At 38.4% G+C, this 19499-nt stretch overlaps 1 protein-coding gene across 1 annotated transcript in view; it reads right to left on the bottom strand.

Annotated features, from left to right (window-relative positions):
- MANBA (mannosidase beta) overlaps positions 1–19499 on the bottom strand; it is a 117702-nt gene that overhangs the window by 80485 nt on the left and 17718 nt on the right. The window contains exons 5-7 of the mRNA XM_043972921.1: positions 18597–18720; positions 3761–3936; positions 2215–2325 (exon numbers count right to left, since the gene is read on the bottom strand). Coding sequence (XP_043828856.1) covers positions 2215–2325; positions 3761–3936; positions 18597–18720 — 411 coding nt within the window. The remainder of the gene's footprint in view (positions 1–2214; positions 2326–3760; positions 3937–18596; positions 18721–19499) is intronic.

The following is a 19499-nucleotide window of genomic DNA, read 5'->3' as shown; positions in this document are numbered from 1 at the left end:
GAGGAAGATAGCTTTTACACTGGTTGGGTGTTGAAGGCTAGGCATTAACCAGGGGTAGATGAAAGGTTTCTCTGTACTGTTGAAGAGTTGAATTCGTATGGTTTTCCCAGAGGCTGACAAGCACTCAAGGGGTCTTTTCAAACATCATGTTTCATTATCTTTTTTGACAAGTCTATGCTATGCCTATGAAATATCTACTTCAGGGCAACACAGGTCAATCAGCTTCAGTTCCCACCTGGCTACTCTTCAAGGTCATGACTTTATGATCTCCAGAAACTCATCATTCTGCAAGATGAAATCAACTCTGAAACTCACCCCTCCTCAGCACCCCTGGTCTCTGAGGCCACTCCCTTCACTCTGGTGGAAGGTGGATAGTGGGGAGCTCCTCCCTGATCCCCTACCTGTGGCAGGGGAAGATGCCCAAGTCATTCACCTCATCATTTCCCACCCAGCTGCTGTCCTGCCCTTCATGATCTCCAGAAACTCATTATCCTGAAAGATGAAATCAACTCTGTAACTCATACCTCTTCAGATCATTTCCCACCCAGGTTTCAAAACTTCATCACGCCCTCAAGCCCTCTTTCGTCCAACCCCTTTTCAACTTCATTTTATGTCTAGTCTTTGTCCATTCCATTTTTTCTTTGTATCCCCAACACTTAGCACAATGGTTGGCACATAAGTAGGCACTCGATGTTTACTGACTCTAACTGAATTCCTGTTGGTTAGTCCAGCGGAGAAGAAAATGCTCGTGTGGGATTCTCCCACGAGCCACATGAAATATGGGAATGTGACAAAAGAAGAGCAGCAAGAGAATATGTGAATATTGAGTAATATAGTTTTCCCTAACCAACATGCCTATATGTGGAAATGAATAAACTAGGGATTAGAGAAATGTATATTCAAGACACCTGGGGCCACAGAAGAAAAACAAATGGAAACACAGTTGATGGCACAGCAAGCCTTAATTTGGGCAGAGCTCAATATTTAAACATTGTTTAAATATGACTATTAGATTTAAATGCATCAATAGCTGAAAAAACACATGAAACATGTAGGCATTATTTATTTTTTTTTTTTAGTGAGGCAATTGGGGTTAAGTGACTTGCCCAGGGTCACACAGCTAGTAAGTGTTAAGTGTCTGAGGCCGGATTTGAACTCAGGTACTCCTGAATCCAGGGCCGGTACTTTACCATTGCGCCATCTAGTTGCCCCACATGTAGGCATTATTTGCAATTATTAGCCCTATCTCTCGACATAATAATAAAGTGTTCCAGGGACTTGTGAGGGCCTGACTCTGTTAAGTCTGACTTTCACTGTATCTGATTTAGGGAAGTTATTTATCTGAAATGATGTCATGAGCCATGTTTTTCTGAGGCTCACTGCCACCATATCAGAGTGCTGGGACCTGGACAAAAATACCTTTGTGGGAAGAATGAAAAGCTCCTTTAGGTATACCCAGAACATTTTCCAGGTTTAATTTTTTTATGTAAAAGAAAACCTAAGAAGGAACTAGCAAACTAAACCAAATAGAGCTTTACATCAATAGTGTTTCTAAATGTTACCAAACTCCCAGCAGGCTTTTTAACATGCACTCTGTAATGTGATATACTGTTACATCAAAAGCAAAAATGTTTATATGCTGCTTTTACTGTTTACAAAGTATTCCACTATTTTCTTAAATACCACTAGCCAAAGGGGGAGAGAGGGGTGCAGTGGAAGAGGTGGAGAAGGGGTATTAATGTTTTAAGGGCTCCTTCCAAGTAAAAAACAGAGCCCAGTTCTCTGGCAGTGCTGAAATTTAAGCAAGCAAGAGAAATATTGTACCTGGAACGTTTGCCTGCTTTCAGAATGACTCTATAATAACAACAGCAGCTGCAGCAATAATAATGATGGTGGCTGTAGCAATATAATATAAGCACGGGGGCAGTTAGGTGGTTCAGTGGATAAAGCACCAGCCCTGGATTCAGGGGGCCCTGAGTTCAAATGCGGCCTCAGACACTTGACACTTACTAGCTGTGTGACCCTGGGCAAGTCACTTAACCCCCGTTGCCCCACCTATCTATCTATCTACACACACATACACAAATATATGTGTATATATACATACACATATATATGCATATATATGTATATAACTTAACATGTTATCTCATTGATTCGTAAATTTAAAAATTAAAATAAAAAAGACTAAATGAATCAAAAGTGCTTACTCACCTTAGTTAGTTTTTCAATGAGATAGCCTCCTTCCAGTTTAAAAGTTACTGTCATATTATATCCAGTTTGGTTTCCGTGTCCATTAGGCCACCAAGTCTCCACTGTAACGTTCTTAAGAAATGGATAAAGTCATCTTAAGTAAGTAACCTATGGCACATGTCCAGCAAATAATTAAAAACAACTGTAATATGTTTCCAGCTTTCTTCATTCACTACATCACAGCTCATACCACCAGGTTAGAGGGAAAGAAAATGAACCACGAATTCAAATTTTGAGTCTAGAAACTTTGGGTCCCAGAAACAAAAGTAGAATAACAAAAACACCATGTCTGGAGAGCACTGTATCTCGCTAACAAGATCAGGAAAACAGAAATTAAGCTAAAAACAACACCTCAATCAATGTGCTATAATTTCAGTAGGAAAGAAGAGAGTACAGGACGCTAAATAACAAAGAAAAGAAAAGGAAAGAAAAAAAGCATTGGTACAGAAATTCAGAAAACCACATTGGTGCTTCATGTCTCTGATACTATGCATTTTCCCCTCCTCCGTAGTCTTTCCCCTTTAGCACTCATCTTTCTAATCAGATAGTACAATCAATTTTGTCTAAAATTTCTATTTTAGCTGAACTTATTATTAACCTATGGCTAAGGTAAAAATTCTGAATGTAATTTACAGGTATTAACCATCCCCAGTGAGTGAGAGGACAAATTAGTTCATACTGGTAAATTAATAGAGGCACATACTCCCAGGGATTTAGAGCCTCAAAATTGTCTGATACTTAGCTTTTTCAATTTGATTCAATCAGACCTGAACATTCTTCAGGCATCTCCTACTACATGGAAGATAATGAACTAAGTAGCCTTCCCGTCTCCTCTTGCCTTCTAACAGACACCAAGACTATTCAGACAGATTTCTCCCTGCTACAAGGTAGCTCTAACCTGTTTCTTGGTCCTCCAGTGATAGCCCCTTCTTTTTTGTTACAGGATTGTGCTGATTCTATACAAACAGCATCCAGGGGAAGGGGTCAGGCCACTCTAACTCAGTCCATGAAAAGCTTAGAATGTTTGCACTTGGAGCCAGAAAATGTTAATTGGTACAAAAAGTAATAACTAATCTTTATTTTTAATAATACCTAAAACATTCTCTAGTGATTTCCAAATGCTAAAGATGCAATACCTCTCTCTTGTCTTCTTAAAGGCCAAAGATACTGAGTCACACTTTCTCCATGTTTTATGAGCCTTTGAGGTCCTAGTAAATTCTGTTGGGATCCTAAGCTATTCTCCAGTTCTGATAGCTACAGAAAAGATATAGTTTATACAGAAGCTAAAAATGAAGGGGAAAGGAAACATACCAAAATGGATTTGGGCAGAAAATGTTCTCCAGCATACACAATGTGGGTTAATTTTATAAGTGTGAATTTTAAAAATGCAAAGGAGTAAAGAAAGGGAGACAGAGTGACTCATATAGCCTCTTGTGTCTTGTCCTTTGAAAATGAAAAGGAGTTAGTTTTCATCCCATATGCTTCTTAGCAAGAATCAGCTTCTCACCTTGTTGATGTTCAGAAGCAATGGGATCATGCTTTTCCCAGGATAAAGTTCAATGTCAAATATCTGGTTGGTTTGCAAACCTGGAATGCTCACTGTTACTTGGCCACCAAATGGTTTTGAGCTAACTACATCAAAATAAGCCTCTATATTAAGATTCCACTCTCTGGTACTGCTCACTGAAATAAAAAGAGAGACAGAAATGAGAATGTGGAAAAGAGTTAGTATTATCTCTAGGCTCATTTAGACTCACTGAGAAAGCAGAACTGTTTGGGACCCCATAGATATCCATAAATATTTTGTTAACTCTGATCAGTGCAAGGACAAAGGGAAATTCCAGGGGACTAATGATGGAGCATGATACCTACTTCCTGATAGAGATATGATGGGCTCAGGGTACAGAATGACACACAACATTTTAGACATGCCTGGTAAGGGGCATTTGTTTATGTCTGACGATGCAATTTATTAAAAGAGATTTGCTTTCATTTTTAATAAGGATGGGAGAGAGAAAAATAATTTTTTTTGATTGAAAAAATAAAATATAACTTTAAAATGATAGTACACAGGGGCAGCTAGGTGGTGCAGTGTATAGAGCACTGGCCCTGGAGTCAGGAGTACCTGAGTTCAAATCCAGCCTCAGACACTTAACACTTACTAGCTGTGTGACCCTGGGCAAGTCACTTAACCTCAACTGCCTCACTAAAAAAAAAAAAATGATAGTACACATAAATACTTTCATAATTCAATGATACAGAATTTCATCCATTCATTTACTCCCCAGATTGATGGACTCTGAAGCCCCTTAGCAGACCATCTATATAGTTAGGGCGACCTACACTGGCAACAAACCCCCAATTTAACTAAGCATGACCTCAAATCTAGGAGTCTTAATCACTTGGTAGTGTTGCATAGTGAGTACACTGGTGAACTTGGAAGGCAGGGAAAAAAAACTCTGAATCTTGGTTTTATAATGATTATTTTATTTGCTCCTCATAACAACTTTGGGAGGTAGTTACTATTCTTATCACCATTTTATAGATGAGGAAATCAAGGCAAAAAGAAGTTAAGTGATTTGCCCAGAGTCACACAATTAGTTGAAATCAGATTTCTGACTCGAGCCCAGCATTCCATCCACTGGCCACCTAGCTGTTCCTACATGAATGTGAGCTATTCCGTTATTATCTTCCAGAACTTGGAATCTGCTACCCCAGTCTTCAGAGAAACAGCATCATACATTCCACTCCATGAGGAGAGAGAAGAACACCTTTACCATTAAATCATAAGGAAATATTTAACACAATTCTGGTTGTCATCATATTTCAATTTCCTCAAAAGTTTAACAACTGGAACACTGAAAATATCACATTCACTTCCACCTAAAGATGGAAAATAAGAATGAACCACTTGACATTCTATAAACTGTACAGATAAAAAAATCTACTCACTCAGGCCTTCCTTAGACCAGTCTGGTATCTTGGGCTGGTTACAGCAACAAAATGGGAAACTCGCAGATTCCATAACACTTAAGAAAACAAGCTTATTTAACAACAGCATGGGGGCAGCTAGGTGGCGCAGTGGATAGAGCACCAGCCCTGGATTCAGGAGGACCTGAGTTCAAATTCAGCCTCAGACACTTGACACTTACTAGCTGTGTAACCCTGGGCAAGTCACTTAACCCTCATTGCCCCGACCCCCCAAAAAAAACCCGCATGGAAAGGTTATAAAGCAGGGATGTAGCACTGGTTCAGCTGGAAACTGCTCTACTTATCTCCACATTTTTTATGGTAACATGCTAGTCAGGAAGGAGTGTTGACTCAGATCATACTGGGTTAATCAAATTGGAAGACCCACAACCTATGCCTTCGCATGCCAGGAAGTTAAGTCAAAAGGTTAAAACTGAATCCCCTGCGCCAATTAATCTTTAGGCTAGTTTTATTACCTCTTTAAGGATAAACCAACCTAGTGTATATTGTGAAGGTGTTCTGATCACAAGGAAGAATTTTTTCATTTTTCAGCTTTGCATACCCATCATTTAGCAGAGCATCTTGCACAGAGCAGGGGCTAATAAAGGTTTGGGGTAAACTGAAAAGGGCAGATCACCCTACAAAAAGGCTAAGCCTGGGATGGAGGGGAAAGCACTAATCTGGGTTCTAGTCCTAGGTTCTTCAAGGTTCTTGAGAGGGTACAATGTACTTTGAAAATGACGAAGCCCAATGCAAAGTACAGTATAAAAAAACCCCCAACAAAACCTGATACTTAGTATACTGGTTATAATATCAAATATGGCTCAAGGGTTAGTTTCTGGCTTATTGTCAAATGCTTAATTTCTTCTCAAGCTGACTCAAAGAGGCTTGAAAAAAAGGACACAGATATCCATACCCAGGTTCCTGCAGCCAGGTAGTGATTCAGAAGGAGAAGGAGCCAAAAAGCAATTAACCTGGAATGACCAAATCTGCCCTCCTCCTACAAAGGTTTTCCATGGAAACTTCAGTTAAGTTAGCTTTAGCTCAGACATGGGATTATTTTTGGAAACTTCAGAATACTCTAGAGGGTGCTGGCTGCCATTTTTATCCTTAAAACATTATACAGTGCATTTATTCAGTTGGAGAGGTGAAAAAAGGGGGGGAAAACAAACACACCACAATTTCTTCTTAGCTTTTGGGAGGGGGAAGGGAAATGGGACTTCAAACAGCAAACTGGGACGACTAATTTATTAGTCTGCTAACTACAAAAAACCCACTTGTTTTTTTCCCCTCAACAAGTAATTCACTCAGATTGTACTTTCTCAGAGGCAATATTCTTTGCACAACTTGATCTTGGACTGACATTTTTATTCAACTAATGCTGGAAATCACTTACTCATCCAATGCTCAGTTTCAAGAAAACCCAAGTTCTACCACAAGTAATGTTTTTTTTTTTTTAACTTTTGCTTTAGAGGGAAATAAGGTAAAGGAGAAACAACTACAAAATATCAGAACTGGAAAAGACCTTCAAGATACTAGTCATACCAAATATCACAACATTTACTGAGATAAGTTCTAAATTGTAGTCTTAGATATAAATGTCCAAATCATAAACAATTTAAATGGACTAAGAAGGAAATACCCATCACAACTGTGTTTAGGGAAAGTGTTTCTGACCAAAAAAAGGGATAAAGAGAATCAGACAAAATGGAAAACTATGATTACACAAAGCTGAAAGTTATTGCATCCCCCCAGAAAATTTAACACAGTTCTCTGAAATCTATAAAGAAGTACTTGAGTTATATAATTACATAATTTAATTATAGCCATTCTCCAATAATAAAATGGTCAAAGGACATGAATAATTCTCAAAGGAATAAATCCAGGTTATCAATAACCATATGAAAATGCCCCAAATTACTAATTATTAGAAAAATGCATAGAATAAAAACCTCTCTGAAGTTCTACCTCAGATCCATAGGATTGGCAAAGACAACCAAAAAAACAAAAACAAAAACAAAATAGGCACATGACAAATTTTTGAGGTACTTACAGGGAAACAAGCACATTAACACACTGTTAGTGGAGCTGTGAATTGGTCCAGCCCTTATGGAGGACAACTGGGAATTATAACCAAAAAAGTCACTAAATTGTGCATGATGTGTCTTTTGACCCAGTAATATCATTACAATACTTATATTCCAAAGAGATTTTTAAAAAACAGAATGAAATATTTAAGAGAGAATGTTTTATTGTAGAAAAAAGTGGTGCCGATCAATTGAAAAATGACTAAACAAATTATGGTATATAAATATAACAAAGTATTATTGCACTCTAAGAAATGACAAAAGGGATAGATTTTTTTTTTTTTGTAATGGGGGTTAAGTGACTTGCCCAGGGTCACACAGCTAGTAAGTGTCAAGTGTCTGAGGGCGGATTTGAACTCAGGTACTCCTGAATCCAGGGCTGGTGCTTTATCTACTGCGCCACCTAGCTGCCCCAAAAGGGAAAGATTCAAAGAAACCTGGAAGGACTTGAACCAAATAATAAAGAATAAACCATGAAGAACCAGGAAAACTATATACAAGAATAGGACCATCACATTGCAAAGAAAAACATGGGTGACAAACTTAAAAACCATGGTCAACACAATGACCAATTGTAAATCAAGAAAACTACTGTTTAACTATACTTCTCCCTCTTGGCACCAAGGTGATGAGCTACAAGTACAAAATGAGGCAGACAGTCAATGTCCTGCTTTGTCAATACTTGGTTGTTACAAGGAAGAGCTTTTTGGGGGGGGGGGGCAGGAAGGCGGATTGTGAGTGACAAAGACATGTAAGAAAAGAACATCAAGGAATCATTAAACAGAAGAGAGCTCAAAAATGCAGAAGAGGACACAGACAAGCAATATTGAACTACCGTGATAAAGCTGAAATATTAAAACAGCTGTATGTGATGGAGAATCACAGTTTCACAGAGTTCTCATTTTCTGCTTTTTTCTCAGTAGCAGATATGATTACAAGTGGAAATATAATGCTGGCCTCTCACTCCTCAGCAAAGAGATGAGAAACAACAGGTGCAAGATGAGATAATACATTACTAGACATGACCAGTGGGTTGACTTGTATTTAAAATGTTTCGGAAACAATATCTCATACTGTATACCAAGATAAGATCAAAATGGGTACATGATATAGAAATAAAAGACGGTATAATTTACTGGTCAGATTTATGGATAAGGGAAGAATTTATGACCAAACAAGCGAGTAATACAGGATGAAAAATTGATAATTTTGGTTACATTAAATTTAAAAGGGGTTACGCAAACAAAACCAATGCAGCCAAGATTAGACAGAAAGCAGGATACTACAGGGAAAAGTTTATAGCAAGTTTCTCTGATAAAGGCTTCATTTCTCAAATATACACAGAATTGAATCAAATTTACATGAAGAGGTGGTTTTCAGAAGAAAAAATCAAAATTATTTATAATCATATGAAAAATGCTCTAAATCACTAATGATTAAAGAAATAAAAATTAAAATAACTCTGAAGTACAACCTCACACCTGTAGTAATGGGGGAAAAGGGGGAAGCATGTGGAAGATGAAATGACTAAGGAAATAAAGGTTAGAGCTTCTGAGTATTTTGATTTATTAAGAAATTCAGGGCAACTGCCTAATAAATTTGGATCACTAGCCTTCCTCAGCTTTGGTAATGGACCCTGAATAGAGGGGAGAGACAGACTTTTTTATGTTAAAAACAATTAATTAAATAAGGCCAATTAATTCAAAGGAAATGATACAATGATACAGTTCATTTGGAGAAACAAAAAGTCTAAAGGGAAACAATGAAAAAAGGTAATATTAAAAGGGAATAGAGCTTCCAGATATAAAACTATATTTTAAAGCAATTTTCATCAATACTATTTTGCACTTGTTTAAAAATTTATAAGAAAGATTAACAGAATAGACTAGACTAGAAACAATCAAAAACAGCTGAACACAATAACTCAGTGGACAACAAACTTCCAAAAAAAATAAATTATCTAGGAAAGAACACCCTATTTGACAAGAATTGCTGAGAAAAATAGAAAGTAGTCTGGCAGAAATTAGGTTTAGACCTACATCTTATACCATTTTCCACAATAAACTCAAATATGTTACTTGAATAGCAAAGGTCATGATGTTTGTTTTTTAAATGAAAACTATTCAGCCTTTCATAGCTCTTTTGGAAAATAGCTCTTTGACTCACTGCTAAACAAATACTCCAAAAATCTCAATCTCTCTCTCTCTCTCTCTCTCTCTCTCTCTCTCTCTCTCTCTCTCACACACACACACACACACTAAAGACAGATATATAGATATAGACATACATCCATACATACAAACAACACTTTTTATAGCAACAAAGAATTGGAAACAAAGTAGATACCCAATGATTAGAGAATGGATAAAAAAGGTGTGGCACATGAATGTAATTGTTCTATGAGAAATGACAAATATAACACAAAGATACATGGAAAGGTTTCTACAAACTGATACAAAGCAAACAAAGTAGGACCAGGAAAACAAGACAAATAATAATTGTACTGTAAATAGAAACAACAGTAAAAATAAATCAATCAATCAATGCTGTGAAATTCTAAATGACCAAGTGTGGGCTCAAAGAATATGAAAGGGTACCTCCCACTCCCTCCCTTTTTTGAAGAAACAGATGACTAAGAGTATAGAACAATCAAGATAATGTTGGACTTTTTCCAATGTATTAGGTTTGTTTGTTTTTTAAACTTTTTATTCATTGTTACAAGATACAGCTCTCCAGAAGAGAGGGAAGGAGTGGAATAGATATATTGGGAGATGCAGGTGATATAAATACAGAGGATACTGATAAAAATTTAATTTTTAAAAAAGAATAAATGAAGTAGGGAAGCAGTATGGTATCAAAGATAGAGAGTTGGCCTCAAAGTCAGGGAGATCTGAATTCAAGTCCTGCCTCTGATATAAGTTGTGTGATCCTGGGCAAGTCAACCACAAAGAGCCTCAGGCTCTTGCAAAGCATGTGCCAATCTGAATTACTGGGAGTTTCCTCATTTCAAGTTCATGATACCAATGACATCCTAGGTCAGAGCCCTCAAAAATCAATGAAGTACTTTGACTTCTGATGCTTACAGATGAACAAATACATAGGGGGAAGAAATAATGAACTTTGGGATATAAACCTTCACTAATTTGTGTGTGTGTTTTGTTTTACAGATGCAGAAAAACAACAGACTACAGAGTTATATCAACTACAAAATACATGAATTTCTATTAAAGACAGTGGGGAAGCAAGGTGTTTTCTTTGCTGATTAATACTTCAAGTAGGGGCAGCTAGGTGGCGCAGTGGATAGAGCACGGGCCCTGGAGTCAGGAGTACCTGAGTTCAAATCCAGCCTCAGACATTTGACACTTACTAGCTGTGTGACCCTTGGCAAGTCACTTAACCCCAATTGCCTCACTTAAAAAAACAAATACTTCAAGTAACAAGAAAGCATTGTGAAAGAGTATAGCAGCTGAATATTATCTATAAAATGGAGATAATTATGGTAAAGGACGTATATCTCATGGTCTAAACGTGCTTCTTTCTGAAGACTTGAATTTGAAGACTAAAACACAGAAGTGGCTCTTACTGTAGCAGCTGAAGCAGGAAGAAGACTGCAAAGGCCAGAAGAGTGACCCCCAACACCCTAACAAGATTCTGTGAATCCTGTCCTTCACAAAGTAGTGATACTTGAGGATCCTGAAGAACCCAGAAGAGTAAGCCCACACACTACTTAATGAGCATGTCTTCTGCTTTCAACCACAGGATTCCCTGATGATCCTAAAGCCTATTTTTTTTAATATAGAGCAACATCAGTGACTGTGGAATTAATGCAATAGCTCACATTTATGTAGTGCAAAGGTTTGCAAAGCACTTTACATGGTTAATTCATTTGATTCTCACGACAACAGATAAGAAAAACAGATGCAGAGAAGTGACTTGCCCAAGCTCATACAGCCAACATGTCTGAGGCAGGATTTGAATTTGGGTTTTCTTGACTTGAATCCCACACTGTGCCACCACATGAACCCAAATGAATGTAACAGAATAACACTGCATTCATTAACATTGTATTTTCTTTACTCAAACCTCTTCAATTCATTATCTAATGGAGAAAGTCCTAACTAGTCCTTAGTGCGGCATTCAAGTTCCTCTTTCCAGTTTTCCCTCACATTCCTAACCCCTCGTCACACAAGTTCTGTCCAAACTGCAATACTCACCCCCCTCTGCAAACATCTACACTTTCCCACAACCCATGCTTCTGTCTTGCTTTCCCCTTTCCCTCCATCCTTCAATGCCTTCCCCCACCATACCTCCATTCTCAAGACCCAACTCAACAGCCACCTCCTCCATGAAGCCCTCTCCCCCTTCATCTATCTCATCTCATAGCACCTGATCCTCCTCTTAGGCACTCATCTTATTCCAATTTGCTTTATGTTTGTCCGTGAAAGGTTCACAGCGAAAGTTCCTTGTAAGTGAGAACCGTGTTTGTGTTTCCTTCAGCATCTTCTTCTTCTTCTTTTTTTTTTTTTGAGGCAATTGGGGTTAAGTGACTTGCCCAGGGTCACACAGCTAGTAAGTTGTCAAGTGTCTGAGATCGGATTTGAACTCAGGTACTCCTGAATCCAGGGCCGCTACTCTATCCACTGTGCCACCTAGCTGCCCCTCAGCATCTTCTTCTACTTAGCATCCTCACCCTCTCCTGAATCTCCAAATCTCAGCCTTGATTGATTTCCTCACCTCTGCCTACAAACCTACTCAACATTTCATCCAGGCTAGAACAGTCAAATCCTGCAGCCCTTACCAGCCCTCAAGTGATCATTCCAGCTCTCTCTCTCTTCATCCTCCATCTTCTAGAAAGTAGATTATCCTCACTCTTTCTATTTCTTCACTAGCCACTCACTCATTCCTCACCACTTTGCAAACCTGGCTTCCGTTCCCACTGAAACCACTCTGCATGGTGCAGCAGACAGAATGCTGGGCCTTGACTTCTCTGCAGCCTTTCACACAAGTGACTTACCTGTCCTCCTAGTTACTGTCTCCCTCCTAGGTTTTCATGACATAATTTCTCCCTTGGTTCTCCTTCCTCTCTGACTACTCCTCACTCTTTTGTAGATCATCCCTTGTATCTTTCACCCTGTTAACATACCCCTTGACTCTATGCTGGGCTCTCTTCTCTCTTTATACTCAGTGACCTCATTAGTTCCTATGGATTCAATTATCATCTCTAAATAGATGGCTTCCAGACCTATGCATAGCCAGTCCCAGTCTCTTCTGAACTCTAGCCCCCAACCTATCACCAACTGCCTCTTGGACATGTTAAACTGAATAATCCATAAGCACCTTATGCTCACAGATCCAAAATAGAACATATTATCTTTTCTCCCAGACCCAACCCTCTTCCTAATTCCACTATCAAGAACACCACCAGGGGGCAGCTAGGTGGTACAGTGGATAAAGCCCTGGATTCAGGAGTACCTGAGTTCAAATCCGGCCTCAGACACTTGACACTTGCTAGCTGTGTGACCCTGGGAAAGTCACTTAACCCTCATGACCCCACCAAAAAAAAAAGAATACCACCAGCATTCCGGTCACCAAGTTTTGCAACCCTGGAGTCTGGATTCCAACTCTACATCTCTTGTATCCACCTTTTTCACTCCATTCACACAGTCACTAATCTAGCCGAGGCTCTTATCACCTCCTGCCTAGATTGCGGAAGTCACCAAAAGGGTTTCTCCTCTCAAATCCATCCTTCACGTAAAGGCCAAAGTATCATTTCTAAAGACAAGTTCTTTTTTTTTGGGTGAGGTAATTGGGATCAAGTGACTTGCCCAGGGTCACACAGCTAGCAAGTGTCAAGTGTCTGAGGCCGGATTTGAACTCAGGTGCTCCTGAATTCAGGGCTGGTGCTCTATCCACTGTACCACCTAGCTGCCCCTAAAGACAAGTTCTTACCGCAACTAACATCTTCAACAAACTCTGGGGTCAATGAATCCCTAGTGGCTCCATCAATCAGGAAACATGTATTAAGCACTTAGTGTGTATAGGTGCTGTGCTAAGTACTATTCCACGTAAGTACTAAGTATCCCCTGCCCCAGGTAATATAAACCCTTCTGTTTGGCATTTTAAGCCCTCATGAAGCCCTTGGTTCCAACCCACCTCTTCTTTATTCTTTTTTTTGGGGGGGAGCAGGAAATAGTATTTTATTTTATTTTTCAATTACATGTAAAGATTGTTTTCAACATACATTTCTGTAAGGTTTTTTGGGGGGGCAGGGCAATGAAGGTTAAATGATTTGCCCAGGGTCACACAGCCAGTAAGTGCCAAGTGTCTGAGGCCATATTTGAACTCAGGTCCTCCTGAATCCAGGGCCAGTACTTTATCCACTGCGCCAACTAGCTGCCCCCCAAGACAGGGAACCTTTTATTATTTTTTTTTTTGGTTTGGGTTTTTTTTTTAGAAGGGCAATGAGGGTTAAGTGACTTGCCCAGATTCACACAGTGTCAAGTGTCTGAGGCTGGATTTGAACTCAGGTTCTCCTGACTCCAGGGCCAGTGCTTATTCACTGCGCCACTTAGCTGCCCCCTAACTTCTCCTTTCTGTAAGTTTTTGAGTTCCAAATTTTTCTCCCTCTCTCCCTTCCCCTCCTCCCCAAGATGGCAAGCAATCACATATGTTTGAGAGAGAGAGAGAGAGAGAGAGAGAGAGAGAGAGAGAGAGAGAGAGATGGACAGCTATAGGTATAGATGATATAGATATAGATAGATATATTGTATACACACAATCATGTATTTCCATATTAGTCATATTGTAAGAGAAGAATCAGAACAAAAGGGGAAACCATAAAAAAGAAAAAATAACAAAGTGAAAATTGTATATATATGTATGTATGTGTGTATGTGTGTGTGTGTGTGTGTGTGTGTGTGTGTGTGTGTGTATATATATATATATATATATATATATATATATATATATATATATATATATATATATATATAATCTCTGCATTCAGACTCCATAGTTCTTTTTCTAGATGTGGAGAGCATTTTCCATTATAAATCTTTTGGAACTGCCATGGATCATTGCACTGCTGAGAAGAGCTTTCACAGTTGATCATCACTCAATGTTGCTGTTACTGTATACAATGTTCTCCTGGTTCTGCTCACTTTTCAGCATCAGTTCATGTAAGTCTTTCCAGGTTTTTCAAAAATCCACCTGCTCATTAATTCCCATAGCACAACAGCACTCCACCACATTCATACTCATACATCACAACTTGGCCGGCCACTCCTCCATCAATGGGCATCCCCTCAACCCCCAACTCTCTGCTGCCACAAAAAGAGCAGCTATAAACATTTTTGTACATGTGAGTCCTCCCACCTCCTAGGATCTCCTTGGGACACAAACCCCAAAGTGGCACTGCTGGGCCAAAGGGTATGCACAGTTTTATAGCCCTTTGGGCATGGTTCCAAACTGCTCTCCAGAATCCCAACCCACCTTTTCAATCTTGCCCTCTCTTACATCTTCTCACAAGCTCTATGGTTCAGCCACACTGGCCTCCATGCTGCTCTTCACATGACACATTTTATATCCCATCTATGTGCCTTGCACAGCCTATCCCCTACTCCTTCCTTACCTCTTAGAATCCCTTTTGTTGTTGCTGTTGTTGTTGTTGTTGTTGTTGTTCAGTCATTTCACTTGTGTCCAACTCTTTGTGACCCCAGTTGGGGTTTCTTGGCAAAGATATTGGAGTGGTTTGCCATTGCCTTATCAAGGTTAAGTGACTTGCCAGGGAAACACAGCTAGTAAGTGTCTGAGACTAGATTTGAACTCAAGTCTTCCTGGCTCTAGGCCTGGCACTCTATCCACTATGCCACCTAACTGCCTTTAGAATCCCTAGTTTCAAGGGCAGCTAAGTGGCACAGTGGATAAAGGACTGGCTTTGAATTCAGGAGGACCTGAGTTCAAATCCAACCTCAGACACTTGATACTTACTAGCTGTGTGACCCTGGGCAAATCACTTAACCCTCATTGTGAAAGGAAGGAAGAAAAAAAGAAAGAAAGAAAGAGAAAAAAGAATCCCTAGTTTCCCACAAAGTTCAGCTCAAATGACATCTTACATGAAGCCTTTCCAAACCCCCGAAGTTACTAGTACTACCCCCATTGCCATGTATAAATTTCAAATACACTCATTTGTATAGATGCTGTCTCCCCAAAAGAACATAAGTTCCTAGAGGCCAAGGAGGGGCTCACTGCTCCTAGTTGTCCAAGGAGTAAAGTGAACAGGAGAGTGGGGGATGGGGCTGGGAAATGAAAAGGCTGTATCTGTTTTAGTCATTCATGAAAACTCCAACTTCTCACAGTCGTTTGCCATCCTCAAATTGTCCCACTTTCCAGAGATCCCCTGCTATGCATCTCCCGACGTTTTTTGTTACATTTACCTTTGAGAAAAATAACAGGTAACAAAGTGAGGCTCATCAATTGGGAAATGACTGAACAAACTGGCATATGGATGTGATGAAAGATTATTGTGCCATAAGAAATGATGACTACAACCAATTCAAAGAAACCTCAGCTGATAAGTCTAAGTTTATGCAGACTGGGTTGAGAAGAATCAGAGGGAAATTTTACACAATGATTTAAAGGAAAACAATTTGAAAAACTGCTGAACTCTGATAAGTGCAGTGAATGATTATGGTTCCAGAAGACTAATTATGAAGCATGCCTCCCATGGAGACATGACAGATTAGGGTCCAGAAAAAGAATGGGAAGAAGAACAGCCAGTGTATTATTTTGTTTGACTTGACTGTGCTTGTTACAAGCAAGAGCTTCTATGTCAGGAGAGGGACGCAGACAGGGGCAAAAATGTGAAATACTTGGTAATGATGGAGCTGCAAAAATAAGAGCAACAGTAAAACATTTTAAATACAAATAAGAAAACAAAGTTCAGAAAAGGACAGAAAGACGTGGTTAATGTATTAAATTTAATGTCCAAGTGTCAAAATAATTGCATATTATAGTTCATTAACGTTCCTATTTTTTCTTATATATCAAATGTCCATTTTTCTTGGTTATTAAAAGCATAATAAGGGGCAGCTAGGTGGTGTACTGGATAAAGCACCAGCCCTGGAGGACCTGAGTTCAAATCCAACCTCAGACACTTGACACTTACTAGCTGTGTGACACTGGGCAAGTCACTTAACCCTCATTGCTTCGCCCCCCGAAAAAAGGCATAATAAAAAAATTAGTGTTTCCCAAAAAGGTCAGGGGTTAGGGTATTCAGGTACCCCCTGAGCTCCTCTCCTTTCCTACCTCCTTATATACTGTCTCCCCCTTTAGATTATAAGCTCCTGGAAGGCAGGGGCTGTCTTTTTATTTATTAATTGTATCCCAAGTGCTTAGGACTCACACATTGCAGGAACTTAATGAATGTTTATTATATTTGTTTTTATAATAATTTTTCATAGTTACTTTTCAATGCGCATCTATATACTTATAAAGCCATACAGATTATATATAGATATAGATTTATTATACAGAGCTCTATATATCTATATCTATAGGTCTATATAATAAATGTAGATATATCTATAGACATATAAATCCATACCTATACAGCTACATATAATCGATATATTGATGTGTATAGATATATCGTATAGATCTATAATATACATACAGATCTAGATCACTATATATTCTATTTATAGAATAAATCTATATATCTACATGTGTATATAGCTGTAGATATATAGATTTATTCTAAACATCTACAAAAAGAAAAATCTATTGGGGGCAGCTAGGTGGTGCAGTGGATAAAGCACTGGCCCTGGATTCAGGAGGACCTGAATTCAAATATGGCTCAAATACTTGACACTTACTAGCTGTGTGACCCTGGGCAAGTCACTTAATCCCAACTGCCTCACCAAAAGAAAAAAAAAAGAAAAGAAAAGAAAATCTATGTATCTATAGATCTAGATAATAAATGTACATCTAGATAATAGATTATATCTATAGAATAAATCTGTTTATATATCTATATATAATCCAAATATAGATATATAGAATAAATCTGTGCTTACATATCAATATATAATCTATGTAGATACATGTAGATAAAAATTTTCTTATATACACATAGCTGCATATATCTATAGATCTATATAATAAAGATGTATGCGATATCTACGTCTAAGAAATCCATTCCTATATATCTACATATAATCTTATACATGTATGTAGATGTAGATATATAGATTTGTTATATAGCTGTATGTACCTATAGATCTATATGTAATAAATATAGATATAAAATATTCTATATATGGAATAAATCTATATCTAGATATGATTTTCTTCCAAATATCTCACTTTAGAAGGAGGCCTACATTGGAGAAGTTTTTGCTCAGACTATTATTATGGCCAGTGTTTGTTAAATGAATGTTAGAACTCTAGCCAACTATACAAATGTATCTTAAGATAAATCCCAAGCCCTCTTCTTTCTCAATATTCTCTCAGTGACCTCATCAGCTCCCAGGGGTTAAATGACCATCTCTAAGTAGATGGCTCACAGACCTATATAGCTAGTCGTAGTCTCTTTCCTGCTCGATCTTAAGAATTTTTTCCATTTAAATACAATGTAAGAATAGTTTCCACAATTTTAAAAAGTTATGTTATAAGTTCTAAAAGAGAAAAACAAACTCCAAATTCCCAGAACTATAAACATAGAAACTTTTTATAGGCCAGAAGTTCAACCAGCATCAGCAACAAAAAGAAATCACCTTGGGGCAGCTAGATAGTGCAGTGGATAAAGCACTGGCCCTGGATTCAGGAGGACCTGAGTTGAAATCTGGCCTCAGTCACTTGACACTTACTAGCTGTGTGACCCTGGGCAAGTCACTTAACCCTCACTGCCCGGGGGAGGGGGGGGGGGGAATCACCTTATGTTGAAAGAAATGAAGACTATGATGAATACAAAGAAGCATGGAAAGATCAACCACAAAACAATCAAAAGTAGAAGCTACAAAATTACAAAGAACAAGCATGGCCCCCAAGAAGAAACATGAAAAGATATCCCAGACACAATCCTTTGCAGACTTTGAAGGTGTAGAACACTGCATATATTTTCAATTTATTAATCAGTTTTACAGATATTTTTTCCTCTTTAAAAAAAAAATTGTTATATGAAGTAACTCTCTGGGATTAGGGTGGGAGAGTGATACCATGAGAAGTTTGCAAAAGCCAAAAAATCCATAAAAATTTGCTTTTAAACAAAAAGTTATCCTCTCTTACCATAAGTAGGAGTGTAGGTAAAGTCATCCAAGTGGCAAATATCACAGGTCACAATTCTAACATCTTTCCATATTCCTTGAGTAGGAAAGGAAGGACCCCAGTCCCAGCTAAATGAACACTGTTCCTATAAACCCCAAAAACAACAACAAACATGTTAAGTGATGAAACAAAAAACAATTCAATTGATGAAAATCATCCAAAGGGTCCTTTTTTTTTTTTGAGGACCTTTTTTTTTTTTTAGTGAGGCAATTGGGGGTTAAGTGACTTGCCCAGGGTCACACAGCTAGTAAGTGTTAAGTGTCTGAGGCCGGATTTGAACTCAGGTCCTCCTGAATCCAGGGCCGGTGCTTTAGCCACTGCGCCACCTAGCCGCCCCCAAAGGGTCCTTTTTGTAAAGATCTACTTTCCACATACAGCAGCACCATAGGAAACTGCTAGAGATGCTATCACATACAAATCCCATTGGACTATCTTGCATTTCTTTTTTTCTTAGCTCATTACATTACTAAATATTAGTTAACTATTAGCCACCAAATCTTCCCAATTATCAGTTTAAATATAATCACAAGGAAACAACTGCATGAACATATAGGACAATTCTTAACAGAATTAAGTCAAACGTTCTTACCCATTCCCACTTGCCCCTCCCCACCCCAATAGAATTGTGCTAGTTAAAGCATTCTAAGACCTTTAACATTGTAGGTAGACCAATATCTGTGACAAAACAATTTTGACCAAGCTCATTCTGTTTCACTCCCCCATTCCTCCCTTTATCAAAATCAATTTCCTTTCAGTGTTCAAGCAGAACCAATACTGATTCCTATTTCAAGTTCAAATACAAAGCTCAGTACTTGTAAGAATAATAAGAAAAGAGATTTTCCATGCCAGGCGTGGTGATGCACA

The sequence above is a fragment of the Dromiciops gliroides genome, chromosome 6 (assembly GCF_019393635.1).
Source record: "Dromiciops gliroides isolate mDroGli1 chromosome 6, mDroGli1.pri, whole genome shotgun sequence".
Lineage (NCBI taxonomy): Eukaryota > Metazoa > Chordata > Mammalia > Microbiotheria > Microbiotheriidae > Dromiciops > Dromiciops gliroides.
This window is presented reverse-complemented; position numbering and strand designations above follow the sequence as displayed.